We start from the raw sequence: 16930 nt of genomic DNA, 5'->3' as shown, positions 1-16930 counted from the left end.
CCTAGTTAGATTTTCTTATTAAGTATGGTAATGTGCAGAGGGATTATTTAACATCTCTCGAACCTCTATAAGTCGGTTTTGTCATTCTTTCCCTTAGCTCTTTATATATTTACATATTTACATATTTTATTGTTTATAGTTTACGAGATTAATGTTGGGTTGATAACAAGTGAGATATCAAATAAAACAAGTGTTTAACAAAGAAAATTTAAGAAAACTTCTTCACCTCCTAGCTCTAGTTTTCTACACGTCTCCCTTCAATTTTTACTACACCACCAAACCTCTACAATTCTTCACCTCAAACTCTACTTTTTATATAAAAATACACAAATAATAGTGTTTCTTTGTGTGGAGTCGACTCTAACCTTGTCGGCCATGTCCTTGCAGCTAGACCATCCTTCTTGAGCCACCCTCGCAACACAACACAAGTCCAACAGGGTTGTTTCGTGGGATTTCGCACGCATCCACATCATCATTGATGTGGATGCTCTAATTAGGAGTCGATATGAAAAAAAACACAACACTTTGCTTGTGAATTTAGATATGACCATAAAGTCTCCATCGACTTTACTAAATCTTTAATCATTGATGTGGATGCTCAAATTAGGACTCGATATGAAAAAAACACAACACTTTGCTTGTGAATTTAGATATGACCATAAAGTCCCACCGACTTTACTAAACCTTTAAATGAATTACGACGATAAAAGGTACACATGGCCTATGATTAAATTAACAGAAAATAACAGTCAATATGGAATAATAAAGAAAAGATATAATAAAAAAAAAGTTAATTTTGTGTAAGTAGTATAAGAAGTGATCTTAACCTTTCATTTTTGAAATCAATGACTAAGATAAAAATGTAGGAAAAAAGAGGGGTATAAGGCTATTTTTGAAATAGCCTATTTGTTGACTTTCCCTCCACATGCAATTTTGAAATCAACGACTAAGATAAAAATGTAGGAAAAAAGAGGGGTATAAGGGTATTTTTGAAATAGCCTATTTGTTGACTTTCTCTCCACATGCAAGACACATTATTGTTCCACGCCCATTTTTTAAAACGTTCATAACTTTTTATACGAACGTTCATAACTTTTTATACGACATTATTATTTTTTTTAAATTGCACCATAAAATTGAGTATCTTTTTATCTTTAACTTTGTACTCTATTGCTATATAAAATATGACAACTAAAAAAACTAAAAAAATATGTTGTATTTCTATGTCGTAATATAACATTTTTGTGCTGAATTTTTTGTAATATATTTTGTGCTATATTTTTTATGCTAGATATTTTGTGCTACGTTTTTTTATGACGTGAAGGGTCATGATGGTCATAAGGGTCATGACCACACCCAATAGCCTAAGACCGACACACTTGAACTCACCACTTTTGTTGGGATAAATAACCAAGAAGTCATCTGTGGGAAATATATGTGGTTATCTATCGCTACAAACATTAGTTCAAGTGGGGTTATGCATAAATGTATTTTGATACCAAGATGTGTGTGTGTGGAATATTACACAATGTGATATGTGGATGAGGATGTAGGATTGATACCCATCAAAATTTCTACGAAAATAACTCCTACTTTCTCGTATAAATCTCCATATATATATCTTGCGTATCACTCATACAACTCCCTACATATGTATCAAAAAACAATGAAAACTTATTCCTATGTGGGAAAGAAACTAGAACAACTTTGTAGTTCATGTTTCTTTCGATTCATATGGTTTCATCTACGAGGAAACAAGTTTTCCTTAGAGTTGATCTATTTTCTTTTTATTTCATCTTTAGGGTTTTCCATTCTCCGATCATTGGATGCAAAATCTCCCACATTCACACCAGGAAACCTCGACTTATTCTTCACTTCGGTCTCTGCGGCTGCTGTCACGAGCATGTCCACCGTAGAAATGGAGGTTTTTTCCAACACCCAACTTGTCATTTTGACAATTCTTATGCTCATTGGTGGCGAGGTGTTCACTTCGTGGCTTTCACTCAAACTCCGTACGTTGTTTTTTAAGGTCTCACATAAAGATGATGATACGGTTGATCTATCTTTGAGCAACCACCACGAAGATCCCAGCAATAACATAGCCATTCTTGAACTTGAAAGTTCAATATCAGAAAGTATTAATCATATGGAGGTTTTAAAGTACAAATCCTTAAAGTTTTTGAGTCTCGTTGTATTGTTTTACCTACTATTTGTCCATGTTTTGGGTCTGGTCTCAGTTTTTATTTACATAAATGCCATCTCAAGTGCAAGAAACATACTCGAGCAAAAGGGTCTGCATGCAGTCACTTTCTCCTTCTTTACTATAGTTTCATCCTTTTCCAATTGTGGGTTCATTCCAACCAATGAAAACATGTTGATCTTTAGAAAAAACTCTGGCTTGTTGTTAATTATAGTCCCTCAAATTCTCTTAGGTAACACTTTGTTCCCTCCAGTTTTAAGATCTATCATTTGGGCTGTAGGAAAAATCACCAACAAAGAAGAAACTAGGTACTTGTTAAGAAACTCAAAAGTAGTTGGGTACCATCATCTTCTTTCTTACAAACACTCTTTCCTTCTTCTGATAACAGTGTCAGTTTTTCTCATGGTGCAATATATCTTGTTTTCATCAATGGAGTGGACTTCGGGGTCATTGGGAGACCTGAATGTCTACCAAAAACTTGTTGGGATCTTATTTCAGGTAGTAAACACTCGGCATACCGGTGAATCCGTTGTGGACCTCTCAACCATCAGTGGAGCCGTATTGGTGTTGTTCATATTCATGATGTGAGTGTCTCTTTCTCTATCCCTGTTAATATCATGTATTACTGGAACTTATTAAAGTGAAATGATTACGAATTGAAGCGTGCTATGAAAAGGTTGGGAGAAGTTCGACTGTAGAAGTAAAGAGACTTGTAAGGGGAGTGGGGTAGTCACTAGTGATAGAATTCTATCACTCACAAGCATCCAATCAACTCCTGCCATGTAATCAGCCACTATATTATCACTCACATCCTTTTTTAGGCCAGGCGGGGCGGTTAGTTATACGACTGTGGATGCCATTTTCAACACGTGATACGGAAACAATTCCCACCGCCACCATAAACGAAAACGCGTTATAGCACCACGAAATCTGATTTCGTTATTTTTTTCACGGCCGTGATGGTTTTTTTGTGTGGGTAATTGTTGGTTGGGGGAAATTGTTGGGTGTGGTGGTGAGTGATGACCATTGCCACCAAAAAAGGTTGTGAGTGATGGAAAAATGGTTGATGACATGGCGGAACTTGATTGGGTGCTTGTGAGTGATAGAATTCTATCATTAGTGACCACCCCCTCCCCCCTTAGTGGCAATGGTCATCACTCACAACTCCTAACAATAAACCACCACACCCCCCTCACATCCATCATTTTTCACGCATAAAGAAAATAACGGAAATCCATCACGTTGAACTCGTTGAACTAATCAGTGACGGTGGAAGTTTTGTTTTCTCACGCGTTGTTTTTGGCTATCACGGTGGAATTACGCATCCACCCCCAGTGCCCTAAGGGTGTCGATGGATTCTAGTTGGGGGGTTATAGTAAAATGGTTAAATTGTCGTAACGGGTTATAGGGTCAACATGTTTAATTAAACAGATCAACTCATGCATAACCAGTTTATTAAACAGATCAGATATGAAAACCAAAGTCTAAACATGTTTTTTTTTAAAGATTATATACTGTTAAAAAGCTTAATCGTTTGTTTCATACCTATAACTTATCACATCAAGGATTCTTGCAACATAAATTCTAAATACTTTATTTCTTTTGGTTATCCACCTCTTCTCTAAAACACATGTCTAATTTGGAATACTTCTGGTTTTGACAAATTACAATGAAAGTTTTAATGTGATTGTATTTATTTGACTGGATCTATCCACACACCCTCTGACATTATTTGAACATTTTTGGTGTCCTAGATGTCTCGTATAGGGCTATACGAGGCGTCTAGGCACTGAATTCAAGGGGGTCTACAGGGAATGTCAGACACAAAGTTTAAGAAATCCTAGACGCCTCGTATAGGCCTATACGAGGCGTCCAGGCATTGGGTGTTTTTTTGGTTGAAAGATGTGGTGTTTTGGTGTGGTTATTTTGATAGTTTTGAAGGTGTTTTTTTAGCGATTTTTTTTTTGTTTTAAAAAAAGTTTTGTTTTTTACACTATAAAAAATTTAACCGTTTTAAAAGTCGGCTCTTTAAATGGATTCTATCGATTAAATATTATAATGTTTTTAACATTTTATTGTTTTAATATTATTGTTCCGATTAATATTATAATGTTTCCGTATTATATTCAAAACATATATTGTTTTCGTATTATATCAATTTAAGACAACAATCATTAAGTAACCGAATAACTGAAAACAAACGTAAATATGACATATATAAGATAACTTTTGTATATGCATAACAAAAATATATAAGATAAGTTTGAACATCCATAACAAAAATAAAAACTACAACTGGTCTATGCATCAGGATCCGAATCTGGATCTGGCTGCGGCAGCTGCTGCTACTGCTGATGTGGTGTTCGAGGTGGTGGAAGCGGTATCGCGGGTAACCCCTCTCTCTCATCTATCCCGCGCCTCCCGAACCAACCAACCTATTAAATCGTTGAGCCTGTCAAGCTCGGCTCGTATCTCCGGATGTACTGCAGCTCCTGCGGCATGACCTTGAATAACGTGACGTGGAAACTGAGGCGCCCTAGGAGGTGGTGGTGGTGGCTGTGGCATCCCTGGACAGTCTAAATTCACCGGAGGGTCAGGCACGGGCACTGCAACAGGATCTGCCGGAGGATAGACTAGCTCGAACTACTCTGGTAGGGGCTCCTCTCCATATGCCCCCTTCGCGGTTTTTAAACCGCGGGCCAACGACGAACCTTTTGATCAGTCTCATCCCCCACAACGACGGAAAACCCATCCGCGTTGGCATGACGGGCGTCCGTAAATGTGGATCGTGCTCCGGTACGAGGCCCAAAGAACGGGCAATGACGGTCACGTACACGCCGCCATACAAAAATCCGCACTCCTTTCGGTGATGGGCGGAGGCGTAGTACTGTGCTAGACCGTGTGCTAGTGCGCACGGCCTCCTGTACAACAAACAATAAAAGAAAAATTGACGCTAACGGACGATTAACCCCGTTAGAATCTCTAAAGCTACTGGATCGCGAAAAAAATATGTGCTCGTACACCACTCACGGCTGTAGCCGCGCCCTACAATAGAAGTAGCGAGCATATGGTGCATATACCTGCAGATAATGTTAGCGAAATACAGAAACAGAAATTAATAAACAATACACATAATCACAATGATTGCTGTAATAAACGTACGTACCTGTACAATGGGTCATCAAATAAATGACACCCTCCCCTTCGACTTGTCGTGCTCCCAACTATTTGCCCCCGCAATCACCTGCCAAAACCCTAAAAGAGTGGGCCTATCAACCACCACTAGCCCCCCTCTGTAAATGTCAGTCTCGATCTCCTCCTGCCTGTATAAACCGCAATGAACCGCAAACTGTGCTAGTGTCATTGAACGCAAAACACCAGCAAGCCTGAAAGAAACCTCAGGCGGAGGGGGAGGAGCATCTGGCTGCGCAGGCGGCTGTGCGGCCCCAGGAGGGTGAAATGTGAATGACAAAAGGAACTAGACCAGCAGCTCCCTGTAGCTCGGCGTGTGCGCCAACTCAAAAAGACGATGCCACGGCGACTCGACATGTATAAACCGACGTACTCTTGCCGTCTTACTAATCTCATCTATTGCATCCAAGTCGATCGCTGCATACGCTCCAATGTGCATCCTCCTAAGCTTCTAGCAATGTTGGGCGGCGTGGGTGCCGTCGGGAAACTCTAGGTACGGGTGACCGTGCAGCGGATCCGGAGGTGGTGGCCGCCTCCGTCGCGGACCCCGCGGCATCGGCTGACCCCCCGACGGTGCCCCATCAATCTCCATCTGAATATCATGGTCCTCCATAATCAATCTGCAAATAAATACCGTATACGTATAATTACAATAATAATAATAATAATAATAATTAAAATAATAATAATAATAATAATAATAATAATAATAATAACCATAATAATAACAACAACAACAACAACAACAACAATAATAATAATAATAATAATAATAATAATAATAATAATAATAATAATAATAAGAATAAATAACAATAATATTAATAATAATAACAATAATAATAATAATAATAATAATAATAATAATAACAAACAACAATAATAATAACAACAATAATAATAACAATAAACAATAATAATAATAATAATAATAATAATAATAATAATAATAATAATAATTACATTAATAATAAAAAACTGCCCCGTAAATGTCTCGTATAGAGGTAGACGGGGCGTTCTTACTAATCTCATCTATTGCATCCAAGTCGATCGCTGCATACGCTCCAATGTGCATCCTCCTAAGCTTCTAGCAATGTTGGGCGGCGTGGGTGCCGTCGGGAAACTCTAGGTACGGGTGACCGTGCAGCGGATCCGGAGGTGGTGGCCGCCTCCGTCGCGGACCCCGCGGCATCGGCTGACCCCCCGACGGTGCCCCATCAATCTCTATCTGAATATCATGGTCCTCCATAATCAATCTGCAAATAAATACCGTATACGTATAATTACAATAATAATAATAATAATAATTAAAATAATAATAATAATAATAATAATACTAATAATAATAATAATAACCATAATAATAATAACAACAACAACAACAACAACAACAACAATAATAATAATAATAATAATAATAATAATAATAATAATAAGAATAAATAACAATAATATTAATAATAATAACAATAATAATAATAATAATAATAATAATAATAATAATAACAAACAACAATAATAATAACAACAATAATAATAACAATAAACAATAATAATAATAATAATAATAATAATAATAATAATTACATTAATAATAAAAAACTGCCCCGTAAATGTCTCGTATAGAGGTAGACGGGGCGTCCTGTTCTACATCTATCATCTTCAACCTCACGTTCAAACACCCAAACCCACCAAAAACCTAAATTTAGAGCAAACCTACGGTCTAAAGGCAAAAACGAAGCAAGAATATTAAACTACGGGCTGAAATACGTACCCCGAATGCTTCAATCTTCGAAAATACGGTCCAAATACGATCCGGGGCGTATATCCGTATGTGTGTGTTTGTTTGTGTTTTGAGGGTGATAAGCAGGGGCGTATAGGTCTCCCCCTGTTATACGAGGCATAGTCGCCTCGTATAGAGCTAGACGACCCGTCTAGGATTTTTGTATAATTACCATTTTACCCCTGTATAGCCCCAGTATAGGACTTAGTCAGGGGTAAAATGGTAATTAACCAATCCAAAAAGATATTTCTGAAATGGTTAATACCATTTTACCCCTGAATGTAGCCTATACTGGGGTTAGTCAGGGGTAAAATGGTAATTTATTAAATGCATTTTTAATTTTAAAAAAAAACCAAAAGAGTTGCTGCCCATTGTATATGACGCGTATAGTACTATACATGTCGTCCATCATTTAAAAATACCTTTATGCCCCTGATTAAGGCCTATACTGGAGGGTTCCCAGGGGTTTAATAGTAATTAATTAAAAGCTTTTCAAAATTCAAATTTTAAAAAAAGAAATCTTGCCGCCCAACATAGACGACCCGTCCAGCTCTATACGAGGCGTCCACGTTTGTTAAGTTTACGTTTCTACCCCTGGTTGAGACCTATACTGTGGGAAACTCAGGGGTAAAATGGTAAATGTTCAAGTCTTTTTTAAAAATTCAAAACCCAAAATGCCGCTCAAAATAGACGAGACGTCTAGCTCTATACGGGGCGTTTGGGTTTTGTGAAATGACTTTTTTGCCCCTCGTTTAAGCCTAGACTGAGGGTATATCAGGGGTAAAATGGTCTTTTGACCATCCATAGACGACCCGTCTAGGTCAATACGAGGCGTATATTTGTATTTTTTGTAATTATAAAAAATGATAAAAATATGAGCAAAAATCTTATTAAACTGTTTTAATCAATTCTAATTATAAAAAAATGATAGAAATTTTTATAAAAATCTTATTAAATTGTTTTATGCAATTGTAATTATAAAAAAAATTATAGAAATTAATATAAAAAATCTTATTAATTTCAATAAGAATAATTATCCATACAAAAAATACTATTAATTACAAAAATCATTCTTCCGTATCATTGTCGATGTAATTAAGACTGGGGTTTGATCTTGGTGGCAGATTCATTATCGATGTATACCATTCTAGACGTGGCAAGTACATATCTTCCCATTGTTTCGTATGGGGTCTTCGGTGGTTCAACCATAGCCCGTGTGTTGGTGGCATTGGATAATACCCTTCGAGCTTAACATGTATGAAGTGGTTCTCGTTAACATGTGCAAGTGTTATGAATAGTGGTTGTTGATTAGCTGGAGGACTTAGTATCGGGAAGAAAGTGGAACTCGCACCCATGCTTAACAGGTGCCCCCCGATACCGTACATTTGTGCAATAAGAAGTCCTGCTATAGGGAAGTCCATCGAGTAATCCGGAGGACAACCGGACACTGAATCCTAAATTAGGCCCCGACGATGCGTGTAAAAATATCCTTCATCCCATGCTTCAAATATTGGGAACCAGATCGATTCGTTCTGATCCATTTCTTGGACAAGGTCCCTTCGAATGAACCCCCATGAACTCTGATCCATACCTAAGCCCACAGCCACAGACCGAAACCCACAATGACCGTCCGGCATCACATCTCGTATGCACGAGATGTGCGGGTGAAACACTGGCGGAATGGCAGACTTAAACTGTTTGATGATTCCCACGTTCTCGTCCCCAATTGTTAAAGGAAAACTGTGACATCTCGTGTCTCTTTCTTCTTAGAACTCTTTGAACGACTTAGGCTCGCTTTGCGTTTTTGGGACCTTATAACCGACTGTTGAGAGGCCTGTGACGGAACGTACGAGCTGTGACGAGGGTTATCGTAGTTACTTTGTCGGGAACCTTCAAAGCACGTGTTTGCATCACCGAAGGAGCTTCTCCTCAATTCTTCATCTATTCGAGAGGCCTCGTCCAACCTTTGTTGTACATGCTTTGTTGTTGGTCGGCCACGAGTATTTTGTTGGACAACCGGTGGTTTCTTAGTAGATTTCTTAGGAGTCAACACCGCTTTAATCTTTGACATCAGGCTTTTTTGTTGAGTTGGGGGGTGCGACTCTAATTGTTGTCTAATATTTATCTCTTCGACCACGTCAATGTCATCGTCTATCAATTTACAACTTTGGAAGTTAAGCTTCCGCCAGAAGACGTCTATGACTTCGATTTGAATCGGACGCTCTGCACGGTTAAAAACAACATTATTTAAGTCACATGATTAACGGAAATTTACCACACAAGTGTTGTACGTTTAACAATTATTACCTGCACGCATGTACTTTTCTAGTCTACAAGCACACGGCAACCCACAACTATACCACATTTGGCAACCACATGATGAATGATAGCTCTCCAAGACATCTAGCTTCCTAAGTGCCTCTCCACTCAACAAGTCAAGGGCTGTATGAGATACTTTTCCAAGTAGGGGTTGAAACAGCGGGAGTCTGTGGTGGTTCATTCTTTTTTCGATGCAGTCTCAAAAACTCTTCCTTATTTCACCGAACTGTGTCTCAACTATATCGCGGATACAACCAACTACACGGTCCAGCGAGCACCTATCTAGGACGTATCTATTTAAATTGGCGTGTTGGCTCTCAACTCTGTTTGTGGTACGATTACCAAAGTTGCGCCTCTTATCAGTACACGCAAAGACGAACATCTCCTTATAGTCCTTTAGCCAGTTATCATACACGTAATTGAAGACCCCTAAAAAGTAAAAATAATTTATTAAAATGTACATATGTGAGCCGTATGTTATTAAAAAAAACTTACTAGAACGTTTGCACTCCACAAGTCGCTTTTGCAGGTTGCGCAAGTGGTACTCGTAGATGGGTATGGATGGAGACTCAATCAATGACCCCCAGAATGACAAAAATTTTTCCCAGTCTTCTTCTGTGAAGGCACTCTTGCAGTGCTTCATAATATTCTGTTGTATGTGCCACCTGCAAAGAAGCCTGGAGGCGTCTGGAAATACTTTAGCACACGCGCCCATAAGGGCCAGGTCTCTATCCGTTACAATCACACATGGCTCCATACATTCATCTAACATTGACTTGATCCTCTCAAGCACCCATACAAAGTTATCACCCCGTTCTTTACTGACAACGGCATGCGCGATACAAAACGAATGGTTGATAGGCGTCATACCAACAATCTGGACAAATGGCATATTGTATAAGTTTGTCTTATACGTCGCATCGATCAGCAAGACGTGGGGGAATGCATGCCACATGTCTCCCGAGTACCGATGAAGAAAGAAGATCTCTGTTACGACGTCTGTTCCGGGTTCCTCTCGTGTCTCGTAAATAAAGTCGTTGTTTATCAGCACGTTTTCTAGTGACTGCATGGGAGTCAATCCGTGTCTTTGTTCGGCTCTAATCTTCGCCACAGCGTTTTGAGTGTCTTTCTGAACATGAAACCTGTCGGGGTCCTGCTTCCTTATCGTTTGAAAAAATTTGCGTGGCTCCATGTTTTGAGCTGTTAGCTGCTCGATCAGTTTCTTTTTGCTTGGAGTAAACCTTCGCACAAACGTGTGGGTCGACAGGTCCTCACAAAGTTCGTGGTTCTGTTCAATTTTTCCCTCTTTTATCTCCCAGGTTTCATACGGGTGGTCTCGCACAGCCATCAGGTAAAAAGGGGCAACCGGTTTTTTTGCTTCTTGCTTTTCTAAGTGTTGTTGTAGTGTGGTGCTCACCATCATGGTCACATTCAAGCTATACCCTCCCGGTTCTTCCCCCAATTTTCTTTGATCGACGGGTGACAATAACGAAACCATCCGCGTTTGCTATTTCTTGTATCTGTTTCTTTAGTTCATCTAAAGAGTTGAAAACCTATAACATCGACAATAATAATAATAATAATAATAATAATAATAATAATAATAATAATAATAATAATAATAATAATAATAATAATAACAATAATCTATCTAACATAACAAAATAAAATTGATACCTGCTTTTTTAAGTACGGATTGTCCGGGATTGGGGGTGCCTCACCACCATATCCACCATATCTTCCAACGTCCGGATTGTTTTGATGAATGTAAGAACCGCCCGGGGAAATGAATTGTTGATGACCACCGTCTCCTCCGTATCCACCGTATCCACCATATCCACCATATCCACCGTCTCCTCCATATCCACCGTCTCCTCCGTATCCACCGTCTCCTCCGTAAGAATATTCACACCCGTATTCATAATCCGGATACCCTTGTTGCGTCGGATAACTTGGTTGACCAGCATGGTATGAGTCATCTATAGGGGATGTTTCATCAACAGGGGGATGCGTGTTCAAATCTAGAAACGTTCTGTTTTGTTTTCCTTGTATACTAGACACAACCTCCTCTTGCTCGTTAGAATCGGGAACGCCAGACTCCTCCAAAAACGGTATCATCATTAGTAAACAATAAACTAAAACAACAAGTAATTAAAACGGTTAAGCTAATAACTGTTACCGGAACGCTTTCAGGCACCTAGTTGTCGCTAGAATACTGCCCGAAGACATAGTTGTCGTCCCAGTATGATGACATTTCAACACTTCGGGATGATAAGAACACGAATGCAAACAACAAGAGTTTGTTTCGAAGAGATAGTAGAAGAAACAAAATGAATGCTCGGTGGGACCAACAATGCGCTATATGTTGCACTTTATATGAAATATAGACGCCTCGTATAGCTCTAGACGCCCCATATTGCTTTATGTCACATGCCAGACACATAGTCACATCAATCTCTAAGACGCCTCGTATAGGGCTATACGAGGCGTCTTAGCACCCTCGTATTGCTCCCTCGTACTGGCCTAGACGCCCCGTCTGATGTGACTGATGTGACGTTGTACGAGGTTCAGTGGTTGGTCGGATAAAGTAATCCTAGACGCCTCGTATAGGCCTATACGAGGCGTCTAGAAGGGTGTGAAAATAGCGAGTTGGGTGTGTGAATATGTAGACCCATTTATAAATGTATAAGAGGTGGTACATGTAGAACCATGAAAAAGTAAAATGAGTATTCCATTTTTGGACTCATAAGAGAATATGAATATAAACTTCTTACACTTTTACAAGCTTTTAACAGTAAGCAAGATGTACTAGTTGATAGGTGGGAACAAATTATTGGATGTATAAAAACTTATTTGTTGTATAATTGTATTTCTTTTCATGTGTTCATCTTGTGTCCAAAATAATAAAGTTGTTAAGTGTCCTGTAGGAGTAGTAGTTGATTAGATGGTGCCTGAATGAATGAATGATTGATTTTTACAGGTATCTACCACCGTACACCTCATTTTTACCGGTAGGAGAAGAAATTTGTGAACAGGGAAGTAAAAGGAATAGCAAAGTCATAGAGAACTTTACGTTCTCACAATTGACATATTTAGTCATCTTCATCATAATTGTTTGCATAACCGAGAGGAAAAAGATGGTTAATGATCCACTCAACTTCAATGTTTTGAATATCGTGGTTGAAGTTATAAGGTATCATTAACTCTCATATATCTCTCTACCTTGTTTGATAGACATGCATTACGGGCTTTAGAAGTTAGCGTCAAAGTTTAGCTACACTTGATTATATTATAATGCATATAAATGATATTTAAGACCGTCGGGTATGGTGGGGCTTGGGTTGAGCATGAGTTGACACATGGAGTTCGAGCCCCCCGTCGTCGAGAGACGTGTCCGTGGGGTATGGCGGGGTGTGGGTGCACCGCGTGGGTTGGCAGGTTACTAAAAAAAATACAGAAAATTTAAAAAATACACACAACATTTAAAAAAAAAAGCCTAAAATTTTATTAAATTCTTAAAAATTACATAGTTCCTAAAAATTACATAATTCCTAAAAATTACAAAATAAAAAAAACCTAGAGCGTTAGGTAAATTTCAAATAGCGCGAGCTTGTCAAACGCCTTTCGCTCCTTGCCTCGAAACTCAATGTTCGCCACCGCCACCCGGTCCTCGTGGCTTAACTCACCGCTCGGAACGGCTTCGTAGTAGGCCTTGAAACGATCAAGCTTCGGCCGTAGCTCGCGCCATTTATTTATGTTGGCACGCATTTAAGTTGTGTCGGTCGTGTCCGACGTTATGTCGGTAGTTTGCAAAGGCTTCCGGCCAATATCGTGTTTGACCGGGTTGTCGCCCCTTCATTGCGTCAACGACGCTTGTGACGAGAGCTAACTCTACTTCGTGGGTCCAAGAGGCCATCTTCTTCGGTTTGGGGTAGCGGGTTCGTGGGATCAAGTGGGGTAGCGGCGGACTGCGATGGTTTGGGTTGGGGTAGCCGGTGGGGTTGGGGTTGGGGTTGTATTTATAGGGGATGTTGACTGTTGCGGGTTGGGGTGACTGCCTGGCTTAGCCAAACGGTTACAATTTAAAATTCAAACAACCCGCCCGCTATGACATGGCCAACAAAGCGAATAGGAGTCCGCCACATCGGATCGCTAGCCCGCCCCACGCCCGGTTTCAAACTCAAGCCCCAAGGGCCACGCCCCAACCCAAGCCCACGCGAGGTGGTGGCTTGGGCGTTTTCGACCAACCCACGCCCCAACCCAAGCCCCATACCCCACAGTCTAAGATCTGTTGATTCTAATTAAGTAATTATGACAATAATAACTTTGTTGCTTGTCTAGAAAATTGTTTTGTCTAGATATTAGGGTATTAGGGACGCCTGCTAGTTGGGCGTTGCGGATGGGTGCCACTACACCGCGGCCGTTACTACAGATAATAGAGGGTGCGGGTGTAGCTTAAGGCAGTGGGTAAGTGACACTACAAGAAATACCCCTCAATAGTGGTGGCATCAATAACGGTGACATGTCATATGTCGCCGCTATTGGTTGATCCGAAATGTGGTGTCCCACAACAGACCCCAGCCACTCATTCCTTATCCTGATCCAACGACTGGGGTTTATTCTCAGCAGTAACGGCGATAGAAGACCCAACATATCACCGCTAAAATCTTAAAAGCGCAGTAGGTAGATAGACGGGCTTCTTCCCTCCATTTGTTTCACTTGTTTTCTCTTATGTAATTTATAGTTTTGGGGACCACTCAATCTCATCCATTGGATTTGCTTGATTAAAGGGATTTAAAACAGTAAATTACGTAAGAGAACAAGTGAAACAAATGGGAAATGACAAAATAGGAAGATCTAATATTGGTGACTCAAAAACTCATTTCCCCCATGATTTTCAAATAATTATAATCTTTTCATACAATAATATATATTTTTTTACATTTACACCATATTAACGGGCTTTTTATTCTTTTTAATTTGATTAGGCTATTGCTAGATTATTCTTAATTTTTAAAATTTACAAGCTATAAAGTTACTCGATTTTGTAACATTACCTGATTATTTTACAGTACATATATGTAACAATAGTTGATTATGTATTATTACGCTTTGAATGCCTATTATGTTATTTCATTATAGTATATTTATATGAAAACTCACTAAACGATTACGCACTAACCATAACTGTAACAAAAAACCAAACATATAATATATAGGCTAATATTTTAGGTCTAATCACAGATTAAGTATAAATGTAACACAAAACATTAACTAATCAACTTATAATAACAACGCAATGTTGTATATTACAATTTAAATCACATAATAATGTATAAACAATTAGGTTCTCATTATTGGAAGTGTAATTACGTAATAAGAATAGTGTAATAACATCAAGTAAAAAAAAAACAATATTAATGTATAATCACGTAATGATTTATATTTAATGTGTAATCATATTTTCTGTAAAAAAAATTAAATAAGAAAACTAGAGCAATAGCTTACTCAAATTAAAAATAATAAATGCTTGTTAATACGGTACAATTTAAAAAAAAATATAGTATGAAAAAGTTATAGACGTTTGAAAATCGTGAGAAAAATAGGTTTTTGAGTGAACAATGTTGGATTTTCCTAAAATATCAATCATTCCAACTACTACTACCATGTGACCAAACAGAAAATGGTTCGGTTTTTAGTCCAATTCGTAAGACCGGGTTTAACAACATTGTTTGAAAGAAAGCTAATATTGCAATCAATAATTATGAAAAGTTAAAAATTAATGGTAAAGGTGGAAGGAAAACCTTATTATATCCCATCCGAAATTAAAAGGACGGATGTTTCACTTTATATAATGAAGGGAAAAAATCTAGATAAAGCTTTATTTTTTTTTATCATCGGTGACCATCCCGGTGAATATTGCATACAGCTGTTCGTACTAATTACTACTGAAATTCTCCTAACCGTTTAAAGAATAAACTGGGAGTATAACTTAATGCAGTGCATATGGAAACGTAGGGTTGTCAACCGGCTACAATTGTGACCGTCGACTGAAGCCAAATGGAAGTTGTGAAAACAAGTGGTATGGGTTCTCGGGGAAGTTTAGTGATGAGGGAAAAGTAGTCATCATCATAGTTATGATTTTTGGCAGGCTAAAGAAATTTAGTATTAATGGAGGCAAAGCTTGGAAACTCATGTGACCACTACTTGTAAGTTCATATCCTCTAGATATATAGGTAATGTATGAATTCTTAATTATATGGGTTGAGAGTGATGTTAAGAATGCTCTTCTCAAGTGCAGTTTATGTTACATTCTATTTTTCTTGACCTTTTGGATCTTGTCATCTATCCTTTGTACTAACACCTATAAAAACTACATACTTACTTCATATTTAAGATAACTTATACTCAAAAATTTTATGTTTTTTTTCTTTTGTTGCTATTCTTGGTATTTGCCGAGAAAAATGGAACAGAACATCCTATTTGAAACACAGAATGCAACCTATTTTATTGGGAATTTTTGGTAAAATAGCTAGAAAATAAGGGGAGATTAATTATAATCACTAGCACGACATTGGTAGACATGGAGAACAAGTTATTGGCTAATTCTTAGGTATGGTCTCAATTTTGGTCCGGAGATATACTTATGACGAAGGGTCTACATGGACTTATATTCCACACTACTACAAAAATGTGCATGACATCCACTCAATAAAATACCAGGACTATGCTTTTAGCAAATGAATGAACGAGGTATTATTTGAAGATCCACCGAGTTTGTTAGTAGAAAGATAGTTTGTATATCCTTAATTAAATATAGTCTAGTTTTTTTTATATAGAACATGCTTTTATTACTTTCGACATAAAAAAACCGCTTTCATTTCAAAAACCATGTTCGACGAATTTATCAGTAGTTTATCATGATGCAAGGTCTAGGGTTAGAAAATGTTGTATTATGGTCTGATCTAAGAAATATGTATTGGATTATTGTGCAGGGACTATGTCCATGCTCAAGTGTATATGGGTTGAAAACCAATGAGATGTTAAATTTGACAAATATGATTTTACTAATGTTAACCATCCATCCTAGCAAATCAAATGGCTCACATATACTTTGTTGAGGAGGCATTGTCTTGCACGGAAGGAATTGTTGGTTGTAATCTACAAATGCCATATTGCTTATATACACATATAATGTTGCGTATATAAGATTTTACCACCATGAAGAACTATAGTGTACTCCGTGAAATCACGAATGTGTTATGCATTTCAATTTCATTTTCCATATTAAAAAAAAAAATTCCTAAATTTTATAAGTTTCACTTTTGTAAAACTTTTCTTACTTCACCTATATATGGATAATAATGAAAAATTAAAAGAACTATATTACTTAAAAGTTGTAATTTTTTGTAGTTAATGATAATTCAAAAAATAAA

The 16930-nt window shown here is 38.0% G+C and overlaps 1 protein-coding gene across 4 annotated transcripts; it reads left to right on the top strand.

Moving 5' to 3' along the window:
- The first annotated feature begins 1544 nt into the window (after positions 1 to 1544).
- LOC110929013 (probable cation transporter HKT6) lies at positions 1545 to 15883 on the top strand. Of its 4 annotated transcripts, none has more exons than XR_004889620.1 (3): positions 1545 to 2784; positions 8300 to 8539; positions 12475 to 12563. XR_004889620.1 is itself a non-coding variant. In XM_022172103.2 (3 exons), exons 1-3 carry the CDS (start codon positions 1652 to 1654, stop codon positions 15692 to 15694), a joined length of 1545 nt encoding a protein of 514 aa, XP_022027795.1. In that variant the 5' UTR covers positions 1576 to 1651; the 3' UTR covers positions 15695 to 15883. The 4 variants fall into 4 exon arrangements, 3 of the variants coding, with proteins under 3 accessions (XP_035844271.1, XP_022027795.1, XP_022027796.1); XM_022172103.2 differs by lacking the exon at positions 8300 to 8539 and adding an exon at positions 15496 to 15883 and having other exon boundaries at positions 1576 to 2784; positions 12475 to 12687; XM_022172104.2 differs by lacking the exon at positions 8300 to 8539 and adding an exon at positions 15513 to 15647 and having other exon boundaries at positions 1576 to 2784; positions 12475 to 12687.
- Positions 15884 to 16930: the final 1047 nt, after the last annotated feature.

This window comes from Helianthus annuus, chromosome 3 (assembly GCF_002127325.2).
Source record: "Helianthus annuus cultivar XRQ/B chromosome 3, HanXRQr2.0-SUNRISE, whole genome shotgun sequence".
Taxonomy (NCBI): Eukaryota; Viridiplantae; Streptophyta; class Magnoliopsida; order Asterales; family Asteraceae; genus Helianthus; species Helianthus annuus.
The sequence above is the reverse complement of the archived record's forward strand: the minus strand, read 5'-3'. Positions and strand labels throughout refer to the sequence as shown.

Bases quoted from the DNA above. Each gene is read 5' to 3' on its own strand.
- LOC110929013 (XM_022172103.2), top strand. From the start codon at position 1,652: ATGTATCAAAAAACAATGAAAACTTATTCCTATGTGGGAAAGAAACTA. The intron at 2,785-12,474 runs GTGAGTGTCTCT...TGATTTTTACAG, and splicing joins GTGTTGTTCATATTCATGAT to GTATCTACCACCGTACACCT. The intron at 12,688-15,495 runs GTATCATTAACT...AACTTAATGCAG, and splicing joins ATCGTGGTTGAAGTTATAAG to TGCATATGGAAACGTAGGGT.